This window comes from Carcharodon carcharias, assembly GCF_017639515.1.
Source record: "Carcharodon carcharias isolate sCarCar2 chromosome 27 unlocalized genomic scaffold, sCarCar2.pri SUPER_27_unloc_1, whole genome shotgun sequence".
In the NCBI taxonomy this organism is placed as follows: Eukaryota; Metazoa; Chordata; class Chondrichthyes; order Lamniformes; family Lamnidae; genus Carcharodon; species Carcharodon carcharias.
The window spans coordinates 1,741,164-1,767,916 of NW_024470624.1; the positions used below are offsets into that span (position 1 = coordinate 1,741,164).

General features: G+C 47.9%; 2 protein-coding genes across 2 annotated transcripts in view; both read left to right on the forward strand.

Annotated features, from left to right (window-relative positions):
• The window catches only part of LOC121273703 (zinc finger protein 229-like), a 1,112,939-nt gene that overhangs the window by 455,033 nt on the left and 631,153 nt on the right, over positions 1–26,753 (forward strand). The gene's annotated exons all lie outside the window — the stretch shown is intronic.
• LOC121273594 (zinc finger protein 585A-like) overlaps positions 1–26,753 on the forward strand; it is a 58,053-nt gene that overhangs the window by 11,029 nt on the left and 20,271 nt on the right. The window contains exon 2 of the mRNA XM_041180749.1: positions 17,930–18,992. Within this exon, the coding sequence (XP_041036683.1) occupies positions 18,273–18,992 (720 nt within the window). The 5' untranslated portion in view covers positions 17,930–18,272. The remainder of the gene's footprint in view (positions 1–17,929; positions 18,993–26,753) is intronic.

The following is a 26,753-nucleotide window of genomic DNA, read 5'->3' on the forward strand; positions in this document are numbered from 1 at the left end:
TTCATGAGAAACCTCTTTACCCAGCGAGTGGTGAGAATGTGGAACTTGCTACCACAGCGAGTGCTTGAGGTGAATAGCATGAATATATTTAAGGGGATAGCATGAATATATTTAAGGGGAAGCTAGATACATACATGGGGGAGAAAGGAATAGAAGGATATGCTGATGGGGGGAGATGAAGAGGGGTGGGTGGAGGCTCATGTGCAGCATAAATTCTGACAGAGACCAATTGAGTCGACTGGCCTGGCCCTGTGCTGTAGACTCAGTGGAACAGAGACAAATGTATTTATTTTAGATCTACCTGTATTGTTATGGAAGACACTATTTACTGATTAGGATGAAATAAATGTCCTTCATCAGCCTTTGTGGATAATTTCAGTGGAAATGTGCACTCCCAGGCTCAAAGAGCCCATTGGAAGCAAAATGATGAGATCGTCCAGTCCAGCAGAAAGAAACTGTCCGACCCTCCCACTTCACCAAGTGTCAGGATGAACATGGTTCAGTCCTGGATGTGATTAACAGCAGCAAAACAGCAGAACGCAGCCCCTGGAATCACTTGTGAACTCGCTGGTGTCTCCGCAGGTGCGATGACTGAGTGAATCTCTTTCCACTCTCAGAGCAGGTGAACGGTCTCTCACCAGTGTGAACTCGCTGGTATGTCAGCAGGTTGGATAACTGAATGAATCCCTTCTCACACAAGGAGCAAGTGAATCTCCTCTCCCCTGTGTGAACTCACTTGTGTGTCTGGAGTGTGGATGAATCGCTGAATCCCTTCCCACACTCAGAGCAGTTGAATGGCCTCTCCCCAGTATGATCCCACTTGTGTTTCTGCAGATTGCATGAATGACTGAATCCCTTTCCACACACACAGCAGGTGAAATGCCTCTCCCCAGTGTGAACTCACTGGTGGATCTGCAGGTTGGATATCTGAGTAAATCCCTTTCCACACTCGGAGCAGGTGAACGGCCGCTCCCCAGAATGTACTCGCCAGTGTCTCTGCAGGTGTGATGAATCACTGAATCCCTTCCCACACTCAGAGCAGGTGAGCGGCTTCTGCCCGGTGTGAACTCGCTTGTGTGTCCACAGGGCGCTTGACAGAGTGAATCCCTTTCTACAAATGGAACAGGTGAATGGCCTCTCCCCAGAGTGAACTGGCTGGTGTATCAGCAGTTTGGAGGATGTTCCAAATGTCTTCCCACAGTGAGAACAGCTGAATGATATCTCCTCAGTGTGAATGCGCTGGTGGACTGTCAGGTCATGAGACCTTTTGAAGGCACTCCCACAGTCAGAGCATTTAAAAGGTCTCTCATTGGTGTGAGTGACATGGTGCTGCAGCAGGTTGGATGATTGACTGAATCCTTTCCTGCACATGGAGCAGGTGAACGGCATCTCCCCAGTATGACGGTGTCGATGAATCTCCGGATCAGAGGGGGCCCGAAATCCCTTCCCACAGTCCCCACATTTCCACGGTTTCTCCATGGTGCAGGTGTCCTTGTCCTCACACAGAACTTGCATAATGTCTCTCCTCAATGTGAATGCTGTGATGTTTTTTCAGACTGCTTAACTGCTTAAAGCTTGTTCCACAAGTCAGTGCACAGGAACACTCTCACTCGGGTGTGTGTGTCTCAGTGCATTTCCAGTCACCTTGATGCTTAAAATCTTTTAAAGCAGGCAAAACACAGAAACATTTCTCCAGCTAGATTCAAAGGTCGATGATATTCAGCTCCTGAAGAATTGAGTGAGTCTGTCAGATCTTGATGTGATGTTTGTTGTGAATTTCATGTCTTCACATCCTCAACTTCTGATGTTCTTAGAAAGAGATTACAAAATCCATCACTGTCAGTACAGGATAGAAATTTAGAACACACAATTCTAGTTTTAATGAACTCCATGATTCGAAATGTTCACAACTGTAGTTTATTACAGTGAGTGGTCATTATTTGGAACTTGCAACTTGTAAGGCAGGTGGAAGACCAATGATTTCAAACTGAAATTCGATCGGCACTCGAAGGAAATAGACTTGCAGCACTACAGGGATACAGAGGGGGAATGGGACTGACTGGAATGCTTTACAGAGAGTTGATACGGACTCAAGGTGCCCATTGGTCTTCTTCTGTGTCTTAACAAATCTTGGACTGGAGATTTATAATGTAGCTACAGTACTATATCAGAACACTAGAAATAATAATAAATATATCTAATATAGAAACTAGGAGCAGGAATAGCTTATTCAGCCCTTTGAGCCTGCTCTGCCATTCATTATGATCTTGGCTGATCATCCAACTCAACAGCTTGCTTCTGCTTTCTCCCCATATCCTTTGATCCCTTTTGCCCCAAGAACTATATCTAACTCCTTCTTCAAAACACACAGTGTTTTGGCCTCAATTACTTTCTGTGGTAACGAATTCCACAGGCTCACCACTCTCTGGATGAGGACATTTCTCCTCAGCTCAGTGTACATATAAGATATAACACTAGACATATCTCTGTCCTGTATTAATTTACTGTCCCCTTAAATGTCAGCTATCTCCTAGGGAATCCACCTCTTTAATTGTGAACATTAGGAAAGAGACCATCCTTTTAGCCAGACAAATAAATATGTCAAGCTGAGGGAGCAAAGGATGTCAATGTCTTTAAGAGAGAGAGAGAGACCCGGGCCAACCTTTCCAGAGTCTGCACCCTCCCTGGATTCACTTCCTTTCCCTTCAGTTCCTGAAAGCCAACAATTTCTCCCCAGAATGAGAAAAGAAATGGAAAGGGGGAGAAAAGAATGTGTTTTACTCATAGATGTTGGACACAGGAGGAAGTTTTAGTCTGTGTGAAGGTCAATCTTCATTCAACACAAAGTCCATGCTCTGATTGGCTGGAGGGCTAAAGTACTTCTGGTCCTCCAACTCTTCCCATTGGTGGAGCCCTCAGCATGAAGGGAAGGGGCCCCTCGGACATGCGCAGCCCTGGGCCGCCCGCCCGCGCGGCGGATAGAGCGGCTTCCCCAGCGCGGGCGATTGTGGGAGCTGCAGCCGCCATTATCCAACCGGAGCCCAGTCTCCAAATTCCTGGAACAGAGATGGAAAGTGGGGGTGGGGGGCGCAGTGACCCCGGTCGGAAACAAAGTACATGTGGGTAATCACTGGGTTTGATTGTGACGTCCCCTTAGCAAAACAGGGGTTTCAAGTGTAAACACTTCGACTGAAATAGAAACAGAAAGTGCTGGAGACACGCAACAGGTCTGGAATCATCTGTGAAGAGAGAAACGGAGTTAATGTTTTGAGTAGAATATGACTCTCTTTCTGTAAAGATATAGACAGCTGGGTGACATATTGGGGAGGGCAATGGGTGCCGGGGAAGGTCTTGTGGAGCAGTGGGTAGTGTCCCTGCCTCTGAGTCTAAAGCTCCCGGTTTAAGTCCCAGTCCAGGACTTGATGGCCAAGGAAAGTGTCTTCACGATGCAGCCAAACAGGTTTAGCATCAACTTGTAAAACCTTCCAACACACATCAATGACAGGCGGTAAGAGCAGGAGAGATTTCTGCTCAGCCACATGATGGAGAGAAATTGGAGCTGTGAACATCACTACCCATAGCTCCAGACTGTAAATTGCGCCTAACAGTGTATATTTCCACAACAACTCTCATTCCTTTTGGTGGATGGGGGCTGTTCAGCTCAGTTGCCTGGATGGTGGGTGCGGATCAGACTAGTGCCAAGAGCATGGGGCTCAATCTGCATTCAGACTGGGGTGGATTCGGGACCTACCTCCTTGTTCTACCCATGGTGCAGGTCATGACGGTGTGGGTCAGATTGAAGGAGAAGGAAAGGGATTCACTTCCTCATCCAGCTCGATAACATATGCGTGAGGTCACATTGGGTGAGGCCGTTCACCTGCTCCATATGTGGGAATGGAGTCACTCAGACATCCAGCCAGCTAGCCCAGCAGTGGGTTCAGACTGGCGAGAGGCTGATTAAATGTTCGAGTGTGGGAGGGATTCACTCGCTCATCCCAGCTCCTGACACACCAGTGAGTCCATTGTTCACTCCAGGGGCTGGATTCTGTTGTTACTGCTGCTGCTAATCACAACCAGGCCTAAACCATGTTCATTCTGACAGTTGGGGTTTGTTTCTGTTGATTTTAATAACACCTGTAACTGGGCTGGAGATTAATATTCTTGATAAATGCCAAATAAATCAGCTTTGTTTTGGGGACACAGTTTATCGAGACCTTGTTGTGAGAGAAGAAAAGATAGGTTTTAAGCAGAGTCTAAAAGGAGGAGAGAGAAGTGGAGGGGTTAAGGAAGGGAATTCCAGAGTTTAGGAACCTGGCAGTGGAAGACTGAAAGAGTGCCACCCTGGATTATGGGGAACTTGAGTCTCTGGAGTGGGGACTTGAACCCATAACCTTCAGACTCTGAGGCGAGAGTATGAGACTGACTGAGCTCATCCCTTTAAGTAAGGTTTCCCAATCCATCATAGCCAACTTGCGCCTCATACCATTGTAGTTACCTTTATTCAGGTTCAGGACCCTTGTCTCAGAATCAACTACGTTACATTCCATCTTGATGAAGAATGCTATCATATTATGGGCGCTCATCCCCAAGGAGCCTCGCACACCTCGAATGCCAATTATTCCTTTCTCATTAGAAAATACCCAGTCTAGGATGGCCTGTTCTCTCATTGGTTCCTCAATGTATTGGCCCAGGAAACCATCCCATATACACTCCAGGAATTCTTCCTCTACGGTATTGTTACTAATTTGATTTGCCCAATCTATATGCAGATTAAAGTCACCCATAATTACAGATGTTCCTTTTTTGCATGCATCTCTAATTTCCTGTTTATTGTCATTCCCAACATCACCACTATAGTTTGGGGGTTTAGAAACAACCCCCAGTAACGTTTTTTGCCCCTTAGTGTTTCTCAGCTCTACCCATACAGATTCCATATCATTGGAGCTAATATCTTTCCTCACTATTCGTTAATTTCCTCTTTAACCAGCAATGCAACTCCACCACCTTTTCCTTTTTGTCTGTCCTTCCTAAATACTGAATACCCCTGGATGTTCAGTTCCCATCCCTGGTCACCCTGCAGCCATGTCTCCGTAATCACGACTATATCATACCTATTTACATCTATTTGTGTGTTTAATTCATCCACTTTATTGTGAATGCTCCTCGCGTTAAGGCACAAAGCCTTAAGGCTTGTCTTTTTAACATTACTCGTCCCATTCCCACTATTTCTCACTGAGGCCCTGTTTGATTTTTGCCCTTAATTTCTCTGCCTATCACTTTTCTAATTCCCCTTTCTGTCTTTTGTTCATGTCCTTGATTCCCCCTCCTCTGACTCCTTGGATAGGTTCTCATCCCCTGCCATTTTAGCTTAAACCCTCCCCAACCACTCTGGCAAATGCTCCCCCTAGGATATCAGTCCTGGTCCTGCCCAGGTGTAACACAGGCAGTTTGTACAGATCCCAAATTGCCCAGAACCGGTCCCAGTGTCCCAGGAATCTGAAACCCTCCCCCTCGCACCATCTCTTCTATCATGTATTCATCCACTATATCCTGCTATTTCTACTCTGACTAGCACGTGGCACTGGTAGTAATCCTGAGATCACTGCCTTTGAGGACTGACTTTTCAACTTACTTCCTAACTCCCTACATTCTGCTTTGAGGACCTCATCCCTTTTTTTTACATCGAAATGAGGAGCAGGAGAAGGCCATTTTGCTTCTCGAGCCTGCTCATTATGATCATGGCTGATCATCCAACTCAAAAGCCTGCTCCCGCTTTCTCCCCAGACCCTTTGATCCCTTTCACCCCAAGGGTTATACCTAACTCCTTAAAAATATATAATGTTTTGGTCTCAACTACTTTCTGTGGTAACGAATTCCACAGGCTCACCACTCTCTGGGTGAAGGAGTTTCTCCTCATCTCAGTCCTAAATGGTCTACCCCATATCCTCAGACTGTGACCCATGGTTCTGGACACCCCCACCATCAGGAACATCCTTCCTGCCTTGTCCTATTAGAATTTTATAGGTTTCTATGAGATCCCCCCTCATTCTTCTGAACTCCAGCGAATATAATCCTAATTGACTCAATCTCTCCTCATATGTCAGTCCCACCATCCCAGGAATCAGTCTGGTAAACCTTTGCTGCTCTCCCTCTATAGCAAGCACATCCTTCCTCAGATAAGGAGACCAAAACTGCACACAATATTCCAGGTGTGGTCTCACCAAGGTCCTATACAATTGCAGCAAGACATCCCTGTTCCTGTACTCGAACACTCTGGCTATGAAAGCCAATATACCATTTGCCTTCTTTACCGCCTACTCCACCTGTATGCTTACCTTCAGCGACTGGTGTACAAGGACACATTCCCCTCTCTCAATTTAGAGCCATTCAAATAATAATCTGACTTCCTGTTTTTGCTACCAAAATGGATCACCTCACATTTATCCACATTATACTGCATCTGCCATGCATTTGCCCACTCACTCAGCTTGTCCAAATCACACTGAAGCATCTCTGCATCCTCCTCACAGCTCACCCTCCCACCAAGCTTTGTGTCATCTGCAAATTTGCAGACATTACTTTTAATTCCCTCATCTAAATCATTAATATATATTGTGAATAACTGGGGTCCCAGCACCGATCCCTGCGGTACCCCACTAGTCACTGCCTGCTATTCGGAAAAAGACCCATTTATTCCGACTCTTTGTTTCCTGTCTGCCAACCAGTTGTCTATCCATCTCAATACACAACCCCCAATCCCATGCGCTTTAATTTTACACGCCAATCTCTTATGTAGGACTTTGTCGATAGCCTTCTGAAAATCCAAATAAACCACATCCATTGGCTCCCCCTCATCAACTCTACTGGTTACATCCTCGAAAAATTCCAGTAGATTTGTCAAGCATGATTTCCCTTTCATAAATCCATGCTGACTCTGCCCGATTCTGCTACTGTTTTCCACGTGTGCAGCTATTACATCTTTTATAAAGGACTCTAGAATTTTACCTCTGTCGTTTGTAGCAATGTGTACCACGACCACTGGCTGTTCACCCTCCCCCTTCAGAATGTCCTGTAGCTGCTCTGAGACATCCTTGATCCTAGCACCAGGGAGGCAACATACCATCCTGGAGTCTCATTTGCGGCCACAGAAATGCCTATCTATTCCCCTTACAATTGAATCCCCTATAACTATTGCATTCCCACACTTTTTACTCCTCCGCTGTGCAGCAGAGCCAACCGTGATGTAACGAATTTGGCAGTTGCTGCTTATCCCTGAGAGGCCATTCCCCTCTCTATACCTTCTATCCATGATACTCTCCACCTCGCCGATGCTCCAGTGTTCACAGCCGCCGCTTCAACTCTGAAACCCGGGCTTCCAGGATCTGCAGCTGGTGACTCTTCAACTCCCCCCGATTCCTCTCGCTTCTCTTCAACTGCCGGCGCCTCTCACACTTCCCTTCAACTCCCGACTCCTCTCGCGCTTCTCTCCATTGCTGGCGTCTCTCGCGCTTCCCTTCAACTCCCGGCTCCTCTCGCTTCTCTTCAACTGCCGGCTCCTCTCGCGCTTCCCTTCAACTGCCGGCTCCTCTCGCGCTTCTCTTCAACTCCCGGCTCCTCTCGCACTTCTCTTCAACTCCCGGCTCCTCTCGCGCTTCTCTTCAGCTGCCGAGCCAGCTCCTCTCGCGTTTCTCTTCAACTGCCGGCGCCTCTCGCGCTTCCCTTCAACTGCTGACTCCTCTCGCGCTTCCCTTCAACTCCCGGCTCCTCTTGTGTTTCTCTTCAACTGCCGGCTCCTCTCTGGTTTCTCTTCAACTGCCAGCTCCTCTCGCGCTTCCCTTCAACTCCCAGCTCCTCTCGCGCTTCACTTCAACTGCCGGCGTCTCTCGCGCTTCTCTTCAACTGTCGGCTCCTCTCGCGCTTCACTTCAACTGCTGGCTCCTCTCGCGCTTCTCTTCAACTCCCGGCTCCTCTCGCGCTTCACTTCAACTGCCGGCACCTCTCGCGCTTCACTTCACTGCTGGCGTCTCTCGCGCTTCTCTTCAACTCCCGACTCCTCTCGCGCTTTTCTTCAACTCCCGACTCCTCTCGTGCTTCCCTTCAACTGCTGACTCCTCTCGCGCTTCCCTTCAACTCCCGGCTCCTCTCACGCTTCTCTTCAACTCCCGGCTCCTCTCTGGTTTCTCTTCAACTGCCAGCTCCTCTCATACTTCTCTTCAACAGCCGGCTCCTGTCTGGTTTCTCTTCAACTGCCAGCTCCTCCCACGCTTCTCTTCAACTGCCAGCTCCTCTCGCGCTTCCCTTCAACTCCCAGCTCCTCTCGCGCTTCACTTCAACTCCCGGCTCCTCTCGCGCTTCACTTCAACTACCGGCTCCTCTCGGGCTTCACTTCAACTGCCGGCTCCTCTCGCGCTTCACTTCAACTGCCGGCACCTCTCGCGCTTCACTTCACTGCCGGCGTCTCTTGCGCTTCTCTTCAACTCCCAGCTCCTCTCGCGCTTCACTTCAACTCCCAGCTCCTCTCGCGCTTCATTTCAACTACCAGCTCCTCTCGGGCTTCACTTCAACTCCCAGCTCCTCTCGCGCTTCACTTCAACTGCCGGCACCTCTCGCGCTTCACTTCACTGCCGGCGTCTCTCGCGCTTCTCTTCAACTCCCGACTCCTCTCGCGCTTCTCTTCAACTGCCGGCACCTCTCACGCTTCACTTCACTGCCGGAATCTCTCGCGCTTCCCTTCAACTCCCGGCGCCTCTCGCGCTTCTCTTCAACTCCCGACTCCTCTCACGCTTCTCTTCAACTCCCGGCTCCTCTCGCGCTTCTCTTCAACTCCCGGCTCCTCTCGCGCTTCTCTTCAACTCCCGGCTCCTCTCGCGCTTCTCTTCAACTCCCGGCTCCTCTCGCGCTTCTCTTCAACTCCCGGCTCCTCTCGCGCTTCACTTCACTGCCGGCGTCTCTCGTGCTTCTCTTCAACTCCCGACTCCTCTCGCGCTTCTCTTCAACTGCCGGCACCTCTCGCGCTTCACTTCACTGCCGGCGTCTCTCGCGCTTCTCTTCAACTCCCGACTCCTCTCGCGCTTCTCTTCAACTCCCGACTCCTCTCGCGCTTCTCTTCAACTCCCGGCTCCTCTTGTGTTTCTCTTCAACTGCCAGCTCCTCCCACGCTTCTCTTCAACTGCCAGCTCCTCTCGCGCTTCCCTTCAACTCCCAGCTCCTCTCGCGCTTCACTTCAACTCCCGGCTCCTCTCGCGCTTCACTTCAACTACCGGCTCCTCTCGGGCTTCACTTCAACTGCCGGCTCCTCTCGGGCTTCACTTCAACTGCCGGCTCCTCTCGCGCTTCACTTCAACTGCCGGCACCTCTCGCGCTTCACTTCACTGCCGGCGTCTCTTGCGCTTCTCTTCAACTCCCGACTCCTCTCGCGCTTCTCTTCAACTCCCAGCTCCTCTCGCGCTTCACTTCAACTGCCGGCACCTCTCGCGCTTCACTTCACTGCCGGCATCTCTCGCGCTTCTCTTCAACTCCCGACTCCTCTCGCGCTTCTCTTCAACTGCCGGCACCTCTCACGCTTCACTTCACTGCCGGAATCTCTCGCGCTTCCCTTCAACTCCCGGCGCCTCTCGCGCTTCTCTTCAACTCCCGGCTCCTCTCGCGCTTCTCTTCAACTCCCGGCTCCTCTCGCGCTTCTCTTCAACTCCCGGCTCCTCTCGTGCTTCTCTTCAACTCCCGGCTCCTCTCGCGCTTCTCTTCAACTCCCGGCTCCTCTCGCGCTTCACTTCAACTGCTGGCACCTCTCGCGCTTCACTTCACTGCCGGCATCTCTCGCGCTTCTCTTCAACTCCCGACTCCTCTCGCGCTTCTCTTCAACTGCCGGCACCTCTCGCGCTTCACTTCACTGCCGGCGTCTCTCGCGCTTCCCTTCAACTCCCGGCGCCTCTCGCGCTTCCCTTCAACTCCCGGCTCTTCTCGCGTTTCTCTTCAACTCCCGGCTCCTCTCACGCTTCTCTTCAACTCCCGGCTCTTCTCGCGTTTCTCTTCAACTCCCGGCTCCTCTCGTGTTTCTCTTCAACTGCCGGCTCCTCTCTGGTTTCTCTTCAACTGCCAGCTCCTCTTGCGCTTCCCTTCAACTGCTGACTCCTCTCGCGCTTCCCTTCAACTCCTGGCTCCTCTCACGCTTCTCTTCAACTCCCGGCTCCTCTCACGCTTCTCTTCAACTCCCGGCTCCTCTCTGATTTCTCTTCAACTGCCAGCTCCTCTCATACTTCTCTTCAACAGCTGGCTCCTGTCTGGTTTCTCTTCAACTGCCAGCTCCTCCCACGCTTCTCTTCAACTGCCAGCTCCTCTCGCACTTCCCTTCAACTCCCGGCTCCTCTCGCGCTTCACTTCAACTACCGGCTCCTCTCGGGCTTCACTTCAACTGCCGGCTCCTCTCGGGCTTCACTTCAACTGCCGGCTCCTCTCGCGCTTCACTTCAACTGCCGGCACCTCTCGCGCTTCACTTCACTGCCGGCGTCTCTTGCGCTTCTCTTCAACTCCCGACTCCTCTCGCGCTTCTCTTCAACTCCCAGCTCCTCTCGCGCTTCACTTCAACTGCCGGCACCTCTCGCGCTTCACTTCACTGCCGGCATCTCTCGCGCTTCTCTTCAACTCCCGACTCCTCTCGCGCTTCTCTTCAACTGCCGGCACCTCTCACGCTTCACTTCACTGCCGGAATCTCTCGCGCTTCCCTTCAACTCCCGGCGCCTCTCGCGCTTCTCTTCAACTCCCGGCTCCTCTCGCGCTTCTCTTCAACTCCCGGCTCCTCTCGCGCTTCTCTTCAACTCCCGGCTCCTCTCGTGCTTCTCTTCAACTCCCGGCTCCTCTCGCGCTTCTCTTCAACTCCCGGCTCCTCTCGCGCTTCACTTCAACTGCTGGCACCTCTCGCGCTTCACTTCACTGCCGGCGTCTCTCGCGCTTCTCTTCAACTCCCGACTCCTCTCGCGCTTCTCTTCAACTGCCGGCACCTCTCGCGCTTCACTTCACTGCCGGCGTCTCTCGCGCTTCCCTTCAACTCCCGGCGCCTCTCGCGCTTCCCTTCAACTCCCGGCTCTTCTCGCGTTTCTCTTCAACTCCCGGCTCCTCTCACGCTTCTCTTCAACTCCCGGCTCTTCTCGCGTTTCTCTTCAACTCCCGGCTCCTCTCGTGTTTCTCTTCAACTGCCGGCTCCTCTCTGGTTTCTCTTCAACTGCCAGCTCCTCTTGCGCTTCCCTTCAACTGCTGACTCCTCTCGCGCTTCCCTTCAACTCCTGGCTCCTCTCACGCTTCTCTTCAACTCCCGGCTCCTCTCACGCTTCTCTTCAACTCCCGGCTCCTCTCTGATTTCTCTTCAACTGCCAGCTCCTCTCATACTTCTCTTCAACAGCTGGCTCCTGTCTGGTTTCTCTTCAACTGCCAGCTCCTCCCACGCTTCTCTTCAACTGCCAGCTCCTCTCGCACTTCCCTTCAACTCCCGGCTCCTCTCGCGCTTCACTTCAACTCCCGGCGCCTCTCGCACTTCTCTTGAACTCTCAGCTCCTCTCGCTTTTCTCTTCAACTGCCAGCTCCTCTCGCACTTCCCTTCAACTCCCGGCTCCTCTCGCGCTTCTCTTCAACTACCGCCTCCTCTCGCGCTTCCCTACAACTCCCGGCTCCTCTCGCGTTTCTCTTCCTGGACAATAGAGATCCAAGTCAGGATGATGCGCCACTCGGAGGGGAATCTCAATTGATGCTGATCCCATGTGTGTGTTGCTGTTCGAGATGGTAGATGTAGTGGGTTTGGAAGGTGATGTTTAAGGAGCTTCGGTAAGTCAATGCAGTGCATCTTGTAGATGGTACACGCTGCAGCCACTGTACTGCACTGGTGGTGGGAGTGAGTATTGAAGGTGACGGATGGGCTGCTATTAAAGTGGGCTGCGTTGTGCTGGATGAAACAGACTCTTCAATATGAAAAAGACTGGCTGATAAATAATAATTGTTTTAGGAAATGACTGGGGCCCAGTAAATTTAAATAGTTTCAGTCCATTTTCAAAAGATCTGCTCTTCAAAGTTATATTGGAACCAATTACATGAGATGTTTGTAGTTGAATTGAATGTCTTGGCTCCTCACTCGGACACCTGACTGACAAGAGGCAGTGATTGGACAATAGCTGGAAACAATGAGCTGAAATGTTCTTCTGTGAGTTAAACTGTTTCTCTTTAACCCGGAATTGATTATGTCAGAGTTAAAGGCAATACCAGGTCCAATTACACTGAATATACAGCACAAAAACAGGCCATTCAGCCCATCCAATCCATGTCAGTGTTTATACTTCACTTGAGTTTCCTCTCATTCTTTCTCATCTCACTCTCAGTGAATCCTCCTGTTCATTTCTCCCCCATGTGTTTACCCGGCTTCTCCTTAAATGTATCCAGGTTATTCATCTCCACCACTCCCTGTGGTGGCGAGTTCTACATTCTCACCGCTCTCTGGGAAGGAAGTTTCTCCTGAATTCCCGATTAGATTTATCAGTCACTATCTTATGTTGATGGCCTCTAGTTTTGCTCTCCCTCCTACAAGTAGAAACATTCTGTGTCTATCAAAACCTTTCAGAATTATAAAAACCTCCATTAGCCTCAGCCTGTCTTTCCAAGAGTGAAGTGACCCAGCCTATTCATCGTCTCCTAGTGCATTTTCACAGTGAAAATCTGAAGACAAAAATGCTTTGTTCACACCTGAACTCAGCACAGTGAGAGAGCAGGGACAGAGTCACAAGGGGGCCTGAGGAGAGGAGATTCACTGAGAATGGCTGGGCTGGGCTGTGGGAATGAGATTGTTGATCAGACTGTTCATCACAGGGGTCTTGGAGTTAGGGGGCAGTGAGGGAGTTCAAGAGGCAGCCTTCAATAAAACAACAACCTATATTAATATATCACCTTCAACGTAATGAAATGTAACAAAACCTCCTGTTTCTGTGCTGCATTTTCAATGAAATTGAGCCCAGTATGGCCTTTACCTCTGACATAGTCCATTGCGGGGTCAAGGTCCCAAGGATCATTTTGAAACAGAAGTTGATAAAGTTGTTTAAGATTATGTCATAGAACATCCCACTCCCTTTATCCTCCATCGTTTCTGATGTGGGTGGGTCTTCCCAAATTGCCCTTGTTCAGAGGACATTTAAGAGTCAACCGCATTGATGTGGGTCTGGAGTCACATTTGGCCAGACTGGGTAAGGACAGCAGATTTCCTTATGGAATCAGAAGGGTTTTTGCAACAATCAGCAATGGTTCCACTGTCATCATCAAACCTTAACTTCCAGATATTTGTTGAATTCAAATTTTGCCAGCTGGTCACATTCGTACTCAGTTCCCCAGAGAATTACTAGGGGTGTCTGGAATACCAGCCCACTGACAGTGACACGACGCCACCGCCTCTCGAGCTATAAATCTCTGTCCCCCCACACATCCCCTCCTCCCTATTGAATTTAACACTAATTGATCCGATTATCCCACTCCTGCTTTTCCCCCAATTCTGCTCACCTCAAGGTGCCGACTCTCGGGTTCAGTTTCACACTCACCTATTACCCTCCCCAATATGTCACCCAGGTGTCTAAATCTTTACACCTAAAGTTAAGAAGTTGTTTTGCTAAGGGGGCGTCACAATCAAATCCAGTGACTACGCACATGTACTTTGTGTCAGGGTGGGGACACTGTGCCCCCCTCCTCCACTTTCCATCCCAGTCCCAGGAGTTTGGAGAATTGGCTCCATATGAGTAATGGCGGCGGCAACCCCCACAATCCCCCGCGCTGGGGAAACCGCTGTTGGAAAAATTTATTAATTTTGCTTCCAATCTCCACCCCTCCATCATTTTCTCTGACAATTCCCTTCCCTTCCTTGACCTCTCCGTTTCAATCTCTGGTGATAGACTGTCCACCAATATCCATTACAAACCCACCGACTCCCACAGCTACCTCGACTACAGCTCCTCACACCCCGCTTCCTGTAAGGACTCCATCCCATTCTCTCAGTTCCTTCGCCTCCGTCGCATCTGTTCCGATGATGCTACCTTCAAAAACAGTTCCTCTGACATGTCCTCCTTCTTCCTTAACCGAGGTTTTCCACCCACGGTCGTTGACAGGGCCCTCAACCGTGTCCGGCCCATCTCCCATGCATCCGCCCTCACGCCTTCTCCTCCCTCCCAGAAACATGATAGGGTCCCCCTTGTCCTCACATCACCCCACCAGCCTCCGCATTCAAAGGATCATCCTCCGCCATTTCCGCCAACTCCAGCATGATGCCACCACCAAACACATCTTCCCTTCACCCCTCCTATCGGCATTCCGTAGGAATCGCTCCCTCCGGGACACCCTGGTCCACTCATCCATCACCCCTACTCCTCAACCCCCTCCTATGGCACCACCCCACGCCCACGCAAAAGATGCAACACCTGCCCCTTCACTTCCTCTCTCCTCACCGTCCAAGGGCCCAAACACTCCTTTCAAGTGAAGCAGCATTTCATTTGCATTTCCCCAACTTAGTCTACTGCATTCGTTGCTCCCAATGTGGTCTCCTCTACATTGGAGAGACCAAACGTAAACTGGGCGACAGCTTTGCGGAACACCTGCGGTCTGTCCGCAAGAATGACCCAAACCTCCCTGTCGCTTACCATTTTAACACTCCACCCTGCTCTCTTGCCCACATGGCTGTCCTTGGCTTGCTGCATTGTTCCAGTGAAGCCCAACGCAAACTGTAGGAACAACACCTCATCTTCCGACCAGGCACTTTACAGCCTTCCGGACTGAATATTGAATTCAACAACTTTAGGTCGTGAGCTCCCTCCCCCATCCCCACCCCCTTTCTGTTTCCCCCTTCCTTTTTTTTTCCAATAAATTATATAGATTTTTCTTTCCCCACCTATTTCCGTTATTTTTAAATATTTTAAAAATTTTTTATGCTCTCCCCACCCCCACTAGAGCTATACCTTGAGTGCCCTACCATCCATTCTTAATTAGCACATTCGTTTAGATAATATCACCAACTTTAACTTTAACACCTATGTGTTCTATTGTACTATTGTCGTTGACATCTTTTGATGATCTGCTTCTATCACTGCTTGTTTGTCGCTACAACCACACCAACCCCCTCCACCTCTCTGTCTCTCTATCTCTCCGCCCCCCACACACACACCTTAAACCAGCTTATATTTCAGCTCTTTCCTGGACTCGAACTCAAGTTCTGTCGAAGGGTCATGAGAACTCGAAACGTCAACTCTTTTCTTCTCCGCCGATGCTGCCAGACCTGCTGAGTTTTTCCAGGTAATTCTGTTTTTGTTTTGTATTTCCAGCATCCGCAGTTTTTTTGTTTTTAAAACCGCTCTAACCGCCGTGCTGGCGGGCGATCCGGGACTGCGCATGTCCAAGGGGAAGGGATTCTGCGCATGTGCACGGGAGAACCCAACCCCCACCCTTCCCATAATGCTGAGGGATTAACCAGTGGGAAGACCTGGAGGACCGGGAGGACTCTTGTGCCCCAGCCAATCAGAGCGCGGGCTTTGTGTGACTGACGATTGAGCTTCACACAGACTAAAATTTCCTCTTGTGTCCAACATCTGTGAGTAAAACACTTTCTTTTCTCCCCCTTTCCATTTCTTTTCTCATTCTGGGGGGAAATTGTTGACTTGCAGGAACTGAAGGGAAAGGAAGTGAATCCAGGGAGGGTGCAGACTCTGGAAAGGTTGGCCCAGGTCTCTCTCTCTCTCTTAAAGACATTGACAACATTTGCTCCCTCAGCTTGACACATTTATTTGTCTGGCTAAAAGGATGATTTCTTTCCTAATGTTCACAATTAAAGGGGTGGTTTCCCCAGGAGATGGCTGACATTTAAGGGGCCAGTAAATTATTACAGGACAGAGATATGTCTAGTGTTGTTATATGATACATATTAGACATATTATTTGTGGGTCTCTACTACATTTAATTGATTATTATTTCTAGTGTTGTAATATAGTACTGCTGCTACGTTATAAATTTCCAGTCATCGAGTCATTACAGCACAGAAGGAGTCCATTCAGCAATGCGAGTCCATGCCGACTCTCTGTATAACAATCCAGTTGGCCCCCTTCCCGTGTAAGTTTATTTCCTTCAAGTGACCGTACAATTTTATTTTGACATCATTGATCATCTCCCCTTCCAGCGCCCTTACAGGCTGCGAGTTTGAGATCATTACAACTCGCTCCTAAATAATGTTCTTCCATGCATCCCCTCTGTGTCTCTGATCAAGTAATATAGTGTATATTACACACATTTGTGGCCCAGTTTTTACACATATATATGGCTAGTAGCCTGCATAAAGATTTTCAGGTCTCTGTGTCCATGACATGAAACAGTGACTATATATCTGTCATAGGGAAAATGTTAGAAGCTATTATTAAAGATGTTATAGCAGGACACTGAGAAAAATTCAAGGCAATCAGGCAGAGTTGACATGGTTTTGTAAAATTGAAATCATGTTCAACCAATTTATTAGAGTCTTTTGAAGGAGCCACATGTGCTGTGGATAAAGGGGAACTGGTGGATGTACTATACTTAGATTTCCAGAAGATATTTGATAAAGTGCCACATCAAGGGTTGTTGCAGAAAATAAAAGCTCATGGTGTAGGAGGTAACATATTGGCATAGATTGAAGATTGGTTAGCTAACAGAAAGGAGAAAGTTGGCATAAATGGGTGTTTTTCTTGTTGGCAGGATGTGACGAGTGGTGTGCCACAGGGGCCTCAACTTTTTACAATTTATATAAATAAATTGGATAAAGGGACCAAAGGAATGGTGGCTAAATTTGCTGACGACAAAAAGATAGGTAGGAAAGTAAAATGTAGAAAGGAAGTATGGAGGCTACAAAGTGATATGTATAGGTTAAATGAGTGGGCACAGATCTGGTAAATGGAGTATAATGTGGGCAAATATTAAATCATTCAGTTTTGCAGGAAGAATAAAAAAGGTGAAAAATTGCAGAGCCCTGAAATTTAGAGGGATCTGGGCATTCCAGTGCATGAATCACAAAAGGTCGTATGCAGGCACAGCAAGCAATTTAGAAAGCTAATAGAATGTTATAATTTATTGTAAGGGGAATTGATTAGAAAAGTAAGGAGCCTATGCTTCAGTTGTACAGGGTACTGGTGAGACCACATATGGAGTAGTGTGTACAGTGCTGGTCTCCTTATTTCAAGAAAGATGTAAATGCATTAGAAGCAATTCAGAGAAAGTTCACTTGACTAATGCCAGGAATAGGCGGGTTGTCTTATGAGGAAGGGCTGGACAAGTTAGGCTTGTTTCCACTGGAATTTAGAAGAGTAAGAGGCGACTTAGTTGAAACGTTTAAAATCCTGAGGGGTCTTGGCAAGGCGGATGTGGAGAAGATGTTTCCTCTTGTGGGAGAATCTTCAACTAGAGGTCACTCTTTAAAAATAAAGGGTTGCTCATTTCAGACAGAGCTGAGGGTTATGAGTCTTTGGAACTCTTTTCCTTAAAAGGCAGTGGAAGCAGAGTCTTTGAATATTTTTAAGGCACAGCTAGATAGATTCTTGATTAACAAGGGGGTGAAAGGTTATTGGGGGCGGGCAGTAATGTGAGGTTGAGGTTACATTCAGACCAGCCATGATCTTATTGAATGTGGAGCAAGCTCGAGGGGGCCAGTGGCCAACTCCTGCACCTAATTCGTATGTTTGTGCATTCGTATGTATGGACCTGTACATCAGCATGAATCAGCACCTTCAGGAGAAATGGGAGGGTGAATGTTAGGTCCAGCAGACTGAGAATGGTGGTAGAGTGTCTGGAATGACTGTTGGGGTAAGAGAGGAAAGAATAATCCACAGAAACTGGAATTGTCTGTTCTGAATTTCTATCCTTCACTGACCGTGAGGACTTTTGTAAACTCCTTTTACAGGATATTCGAAGAGGAGGATTTGCAACAGAAATCTCAAACCAATCATCATGTCAAGATCTGACAGAGTCGCTTGATTTATTAGGACCTGAATATCATCAGCTTTTGAATGTGGAAGGAGAAATGTTTGCTTGTCCTGTCTGCTTAAATGGCTTCAACAGCACTGGAAAAGCACTGAGACACACATACCCGAGTGAGAGTGTTCCTGTGCTCTGACTGTGGAAAGAGCTTTAACCAGTAACACAGACTGAAAAAACCATCACACCATTCACAGTGGGGAGAGACTGTCTGTGGACAAGGCTTCAACTAATCATTGAATCTGGAGAAACACAAGGACACCCGCACCATGGAGAAACTGTGGAAATGTGGGGACTGTGGGAAGGGATTCCAGACCCCATCTGTGCTGGAAACTCATCAACACAGTCACACTGGGGAGAGGCTGTTCACCTGCTCTGAGTGTGGGAAGAGATTCAGTGATTCATCCAACGTGCTGATGCACCAGCGACTTTACACCGGAGAAAGGCCGTTCAGCTGCAGTGAATGTGGGAAGGGATTCAGCCATTCGTCTATTCTGCTGAGACACCAGAGAATTCACACTGAGGAGAGGCTGTTCACCTGCTCTGAATGTGGGCAGGAATTCAGTCAGTTATCCCACCTTCTGAGACACAGGCGAGTTCACACCGGGGAGAGGCCGTTCACCTGCTCTGAATGTGGGAAGGGATTCACTGATTCATCCCAACTGCTGACACACCGACGAGTTCACACTGGGGAGAGGCCCTTCACCTGCTCCGAATGTGGGAAGGGATTCACTGATTCATCCCAACTGCTGACACACCGACGAGTTCACACTGGGGAGAGGCCCTTCACCTGCTCCAAATGTGGGAAGGGATTCCCTGATTCACCCGCACTGCAGAAGCACCGACGAGTATACACCAGGGAGAGGCCCTTCACCTGCTCCGCGAGTGGAAAGCGATTCAGTGATTCATCCCACCTTCTGACACACCAGCGAGTTCCCACCGGGGAGAGACCGTTCACCTGCTCTGAGTGTGGGAAGAGCTTCGCTCAGGTATCCAACCTGCTGAGGCGCCAGAGGATTCACAAGTGATTACAGGAATTTGATTCTGCTGTCCTTGCTGCTGTTCACCACATCCATGATCGAACTGTAGTAGAAGGGGTTAACAGATGGGATATGCTAATGGATGACGTAGTTAATGATGTACCATTGACGTCAGTCAGTCACGTGTTAGACTCTCTCTCTCAGAGTGAGAGAGAGGTTGGAATTGTGCCTCGGAACAACGTGCCTTCTCTGTAACCTGTCTGGATGTAGTACTAATAAACAAGTGTTTAGCAGATACCAGAGTGTGTCTACAGTTTGTCTGCTAACCACGTCCCAGGCCTAGAGTCCGAGATAGAAGGACACATCTCTGAACATGGTGGCAGCAAGTGAGACATTGATGTAAAAAACACATTAGTGTTATCGAAGGTACCACAGAGTGAAGAAACCTCTGAAAGCAGCTCATAAAATACTGGCAGCAAAGGAGGCTCTGGAGAGAGGTAACAATGACTGTACGTGGTGAGCAGTCCCTGTCCTGAAGGAGGCGCTGGAGAGAGGTAACGATGACCATACCTGGTGAGCAGTCCCTGTCCCTGTCCAGAAGGAGGCACTGGAGAGAGATAACGGTGACTGTACCTGGTGAGCAGTCCCTGTCCCTGTCCTGAAGGAGGTGCTGGAGAGAGGTAACAATGACCGTACCTGGTGAGCAGTCCCTGTCCCTGTCCAGAAGAAGGCACTGGAGAGGGGTAACGGTGACTGTACCTGATGAGCAGTCCCTGCCTCGAGGAGCCACGGAGAGACCAGCAGTGGGAGTTATGGAAGCACCATTTTCTCTGGTACCGAGCACTGTCAGGTCTTCACAAAGAGGAGCAGAAGTTTTGAGCTTCCCTGTCAACATCCTGGAGGTCATCATTGACCAGAAACTGAACTGGATTAGCCATATAAATAGGGGGAGGTGGTGGCGAGTGGTATTGGACTGGGAATCCAAGCCTCCAGGGTAATGCTCAGGGGATCCAGGTTTGAATCCGGATACAGCAGATGGTGAAATTTCAATTCAATCAAAATCTGGACCATGAAAGAAACCATTGTCGATTGTTGTAAAAACCCATCTGGTTCATTAGTGTCCTTCAGATAAGGAAATCTGCCGTCCTTACATGGTCTGGCCTACATGTGACTCCAGATCTGCAGTAATGCGGGGGTGAGGTCGGGTGAAGGGATCAGAATAGGCTAAAAGGTAGAGATAAAAGAATGGATGGAAATATATTTAAAAATAATGGAAATAGGCAGGAAAAGAAAAATCTATATAAATTATTGGAAAAATGGGGGATCGGAAAGGGAGTGGGGATAGAGGAGAGAGTTCATGATCTCAAATTGTTGAACTCAATATTCAGTTCAGAAGGCTGTAAAGTGCCTACTCGGAAGATGAGGTGCTGTTCCTCCAGTTTGCGTTGAGCTTCACTGGAACAATGCAGCAGGCCAAGGACCGACATGTGGGCGTGAGAGCAGAGTGGAGTGTTGAAATGGCAAGCGACAGGGAGGTCTGGGTCATGCTTGCAGACAGACCAAAGGTGTTCCGCAAAGCAGTCACCCAGTCTGTGTTTGATCTCTCCAATGTAGAGGAAACCACATTGGGAGCAGCGAATGCAGTAGTCCCCATTAAAACAAGGTCAATAAAATGGGGTTGAAATGGGTTTGATGTGTATCTGAGATGGGAAAGCTTTATGTAAACCTGATCAAATCTTTGAGAGGAGAGAGAGAGAGACAAACATTACAGCAGGTCCCAGTCCCCATTAAAACACGCAGCCTGGGAAGGTTAGGAAGGGGACCTCCTCTGCCACTCAGTCAGCTCATGGCTGATCGACACCTCCACTCCGTGTTCCTGTTTTTGCTGCATTCTGCACAGGGTTGGGTCGATGAGGGATAAAAGTCGGTAAGGTTAGAGTGGGGGTAGGGCCAGGAAACCAGAGCCCGATGAACACATACGTGAACCCTGCAGGAGGCAGATCCCCCACAACTGACCAAGCCAGAATGAAGAGAGCATCCTGAAATGCAGCAAGAATTCTCTCAGCTGGGAGCTAACCAGGCAATGTGTTGTGAGGAGGCTTTAGAAACATACCCTGGGTAGACACATTCTCCGAAGCTGTGGGCTTGTCAGCTGGACAGTGAAACTAGGCGTCTAACAGCCACAGCCGCCTCTAATATTGGACACTGGGTGTAACCCTGTTCTGTATTAAGCAGACCGAGCTGATGCTGAGTTATTGTGATATCATTAATCTGACCCTTAATTGATTCAATTCCATCCGTTAATAACATTGATTCAAGTACTGTGCTTACTCTGTTAATCTGCAAATAAAGTGTCCCCACTCACACTCAGTCCATTCACCTGTCACCCTCTGTGCTCGCTGACTGACAGCGGCTCCCACTCAATCAATGCCTCCATTTTAAAATTCTCTCCTTAGGCCCGATTTTACCTCTGTAAAAGTGAATGAGATTTTGAGGGAGTTAAAATCGGGCCCATTCTTTTCAAATCCGTCCATAATCTCAGCCCTCCCCATCTCTGTAATCTCCTCCATCCCTACAACCCTCTGAAATATCTGTGCTCCTCTCATTCTGGAGTATCCCTGATTTTAATCGCTCCACCATTGGTGGCTGTGTCTTCAGCTGCTTGTGTCCCAAGCTCAGGAATTCCCTCCCTAAACCTCTCCGACTCCCAACCTCACTTTCCTCCTTTCAGACTCTCCTTAAAACCTGCCTCTTTGTCTGAGCTTTGGGTCACCTGACCTAATATCTCCTTTTGTGGCTCAGTGTCAGATTTGGTTTGATAATCGCATCTGTGAAGCTCCCTGGGAAGTTTTACTCCATTAAAGGTGCAATATAAATGCAGGTTGTTTTTGTTGTGGTGTTTGAATTATTTTCAGGGGATGCCACTATTGTTAAGCAGTCAAACACTTTCTTGCTGCATCCAGTGAGAGCTACAGGAAGGCTACTGACTATAATCGGCCATGCAAGGCATTGTTCGATGTTTAAATGTACAGAGGAGTGGAGGCATTGTTCTATCGGTCACTCAGAGCTGAACAGAAACCCGTCTCTTTAAATACAGATACAGGGAAGAGGCTGAAATGAAATCTGTCCCTTTTAACCTGCACAAAAGCAGGAGGCTCAGATTCACAGGCTGCAGAAGGAGTCCATTCAGCCCATCATACCCCTGCCATCTCTTTGTAAGGACTCTGATTCACCCAACTGCTCTGGTCTTTCCCCACAACCCTGCAAATTCTTCCCTTTCAAGTATTTACCCTTTGGAAAGATACTGTTGAATCTGCTTTCAGGCAGATCAGAACAACTCGCTGTGTCAAAAAATAAAATCTCATTTTCCCCTCTGGCTCTTTTGCCAATTACCTTAGAGGGTCTGTTAAAGAGCCTGCCAAACCCTCTCATCCACTTTCCCTAAAGTACAGAAATCTAATCATGAAAAGTCCAGAAGAATCAAATATTTTTACTGATAAAAATTTATTAATGAAACAGAACATGGTTAAGAAAACAGAAAATTACTTGATCAAAAACAACCAGACTAAAAGGATGTGCACAATGTTCTGGGCCCAAATGGTTTCTCTTTAATTCATCTGTCCCCTGTTTGCTGCACTCTTTGTGGAACACCTCCGCTCAGTCCACAAGCATGACCCTGACCTTCCAGTTGCTGCCATTATAATTCACCACCTTGCCCTCATGCTCACATTTCTGTCCTTGGCCTGCTGCAATGTTCCCGAGCAGCCCAACACAAGCTGGACGAACAGCACCTCATCCTCTGATGAGGCACTTTACAGCCTTCTGGATCCAACATTGAGTTCAACAACTTCAGACCGTCAACTCTGTCCTCCGTTTTGATTTTTTTTTTTTTGCAAAGTGCCAGTCTGCATCTTGTTTTCATGTTTTTGCTTTCAGACAGATCTGTCCTTTATTCTGCCATTAACACTTACTCTGGACCAATGCTTTGTTTCTTTACTACAACCATTATCTCCCTTTGTCTTTTGTTCCATGACATTTTTGTTATCTAATCTTGCCTGCCCTCTAACCAATCCCTGACTTTCCCTTTTGTTCTACTGGACCCTCCCCCCTTTCTCAACACCATCAAACCCATCACATTTCTCCCTTTCTGAGGTTCTGAGGAAGAGTCATATTGGACTCGAAATGTTAACTCTTGTTTCTCTCACCAAAGATGCTGCCAGACCTGCTGAGTTTTTCCAACACTTCCTATATTTATTTTAGATCTGCATGTAGTGTTAGGGAAATGTTACTTAATATCCAGAATAAAACAAATCTATATTTATCAGCTTTTGTGGATCAGTTCAGTGGAAATTTGCACTTCCAGGCTCAAAAAGCATCAGCCACTGGAAGCGAAGTCGTGAGATTGGCTAGTCCAGCAGAAAGAAACCTTCCAATCCTCCCACTTCACCAACTGTCAGAATGAACATGGTTCAGTCCTGGATGTGATTAACAGCAGCAATAGCAGAAGAATCTAGCCCCTGTAATCACTTGTGAACTTGGTGTCTGAGCAGATGGGATGACTGAGTGAATCCCTTCCCACATTCAGAGCAGGTGAATGGCCTCTCACCAATGTGAACACGCTTGTGTTTTCGAACATCGGATGAATTACTGAATCGCCTCCCACACTCAGAGTATGTGAACGGCCTCTCCCCGGTGTGAACTCTCTTGTGTGTCTGCAGGTGGGATGAATGAGTGAATCCTTTCCCACACTCGGAGCAGGTGAATGGTCTCCCCGGTGTGAACTCTCTGATGTGCCTGCAGGTGGAATAACTGAGTGAAGCCCTTGCCACATTCAGAGCAGTTGAACGGCCTCTCCCTGGTGTGAACTCGCTTGTGTGGTCTGGAGGTTGGATGAATCAGTGAATCCCTTCCCACACTCGGAGCAGGTGAATGGCCTCTCCCCGGTGTGAACTCGCTGGTGTGACTCCAAGGATGATAACTGACTGAATCCCTTCACACAAACAGAGCAAATGAACGGCCTCTCCCCGGTGTGACCGTGCCAATGAATTTCCAGCTGTGATGGGTATTTGAATCCTTTCTCACAGTCCCCACATTTCCACAGTTTCTCTATGGTGCAGGTGGCCTTGTGTCTCTCCAGGTTCAATGATCAGTTGAAGCCTTGTCCTCACACACAACTCTCCTCATTGAGAGTGGTGTGGTGTTTTTTCAGGCTGTTTATTCAGCTTTGACTGGTTAATGCTCTTTTCACACTGATACTTAAAATCTCTTGAAGCAAACAGAACAGACAAGCATTTGTCCTTCCAGATTCAAAATCCAGTGATAGTCAGGTCTCATGAATCGAATGACTCTGTCAGATCTTGACGTGACGTTTGGTTTCAGGTTTCTAGCTGCAAATCTTCCCCTTCTAAAGTGCTGAAAAGGGAGTTTACAAAAATCATCACTGTCAGCACAGGATAGAAACTCAGAGCAGACAATTCTCGTTTCTATGGTGCACTTGTTCGTCTCTTGTTCCGCAAAAACTGTACATCTCCATCCCATACACTCCTCTCCAATCTCACTGTGCAGTATCTAAAATACACCCAACAGGACTGCACTAAAATTGTGTGTAATATACAGAACCTTATTACATAATTAGAGATACATGGGGCTGAGGGATAACTGAATTTCGACAGCCAGTGGTGATGACCTGGATCTCTCTGCCTATGAAGATGTTGGAAGTCGGGAGGGTCATTGATTTCAAAATGAAAATGAAGGATATAAACTTGTTGGGGAAAGAGGAAAGAGAGAGGCAATGACTGTTGCTCTGCAGACAGTTGGCATCTACTTGAGTTGCTGAATGGACACCTGTGTCATAATGACTGGCAATATATAACGTAGTTAGTACTATATTACAAGACTAGAAATAATAATAAACACTTTATTACAGAACCATATATAATATATCTAATGCTTACTATATAACATGAGATATATCTCTGTCCTATATTAATTTACTGTCCCCTTAAATGTCAGCCATCTCCTGGGGAAACCACCCCTTTAATTGTGAACATTGGGAAAGAGACCATCCTTTTAGCCAGAAAAATAAATGTGTCAAGCTGAGGGAGCAAAGGATGTCAATGTCTTCAAGAAAGAGAGAGAGACCTGGGCTAAACTTTCCAGAATCTGCACCCTCCCTGGATTCACTTCCTTTCCCTTCAATTCCTGCAAGTCAACAATTTGCCCCCAGAATGAGAAAATAAAGTGTTTTTGCTCACAACAAAAACAGAATTACCTGGAAAAACTCAGCAGGTCTGGCAGCATCGGCGGAGAAGAAAAGAGTTGACGTTTCGAGTCCTCACGACCCTTTGACAGAACTAGGTGAATCCAAGGAAGGGGTGAAATATAAGCTGGTTTAAGGTGTGTGTGTGGGGGTGGGTGGGTTGGGTGGGGGGAGAGAAGTGGAGGGGGGGTGTGGTTGTAGGGACAAGCAAGCAGTGATAGGAGCAGATCATCAAAAGATGTCACAGACAACAGAACAAAAGAACACATAGGTGTTGAAGTTGGTGATATATACCTAAACGAATGTGCTAATTAAGAATGGATGGTAGGGCACTCAAGGTATAGCTCTAGTGGGGGTGGGGGGAGCATTAAAGATTTTAAAATATTTAAAAATAATGGAAATAGGTGGGAAAAAGAAAAAATTATGTAATTTATTGGGAAAAAACAAAAGGAAGGGGGAAGAAGCAGAAAGGGGGTGGGGATGGAGGAGGGAGGTCAAGACCTAAAGTTGTTGAATTCAATATTCAGTCCGGAAGGCTGTAAAGTGCCTAGTCGGAAGATGAGGTGTTGTTCCTCCAGTTTGCGTTGGGCTTCACTGGAACAATGCAGCAAGCCAAGGACAGACATGTGGGCAAGAGAGCAGGGTGCAGTGTCCAAGGGCCCAAACACTCCTTTCAAGTGAAGCAACATTTCACTTGCATTTCCCCCAACTTAGTCTACTGCATTCGTTGCTCCCTATGCGGTCTCCTCTACATTGGAGAGACCAAACGTAAACTGGGCGACCGCTTTGCAGAACACCTGCAGTCTGTCTGCAAGAATGACCCAAACCTCCCTGTCGCTTGCCATTTCAACACTCCACCCTGCTCTCTTGCCCACATGTCTGTCCTTGGCTTGCTGCATTGTTCCAGTGAAGCCCAATGCAAACTGGTGGAACAACACCTCATCTTCCAACTAGGCACTTTACAGCCTTCCGGACTGAATATTGAATTCAACAACTTTAGGTCTTGACCTCCCTCCTCCATCCCCACCCTCTTTCTGTTTCTTCCCCCTTCCTCTTGTTTTTTCTCCAATAAATTATATAGATTTTTCTTTTTCCCACCTATTTCCATTATTTTAAAATATTTTAAAAACTTTTATGCTCCCCCCACCCCTACTAGAGCTATACCTTGAGTGCCCTACCATCCATTCTTAATTAGCACATTCGTTTAGGTATATATCACCAACTTCAACACCTATGTGTTCTTTTGTTCTGTTGTCTGTGACATCTTTTGATGATCTGCGTCTATCACTGCATGCTTGCCCCTACAACCACACCCACCCCCCCTCCCACACACACACACACACACCTTAAACCAGCTTACATTTCACCCCTTCCTTGGATTCACCTAGTTCTGTCGAAGGGTCATGAGGACTCGAAACGTCAACTCTTTTCTTCTCCGCCGATGCTGCCAGACCTGCTGAGTTTTTCCAGATCATTCTGTTTTTGTTTCAGATTTCCAGCATCGGCAGATT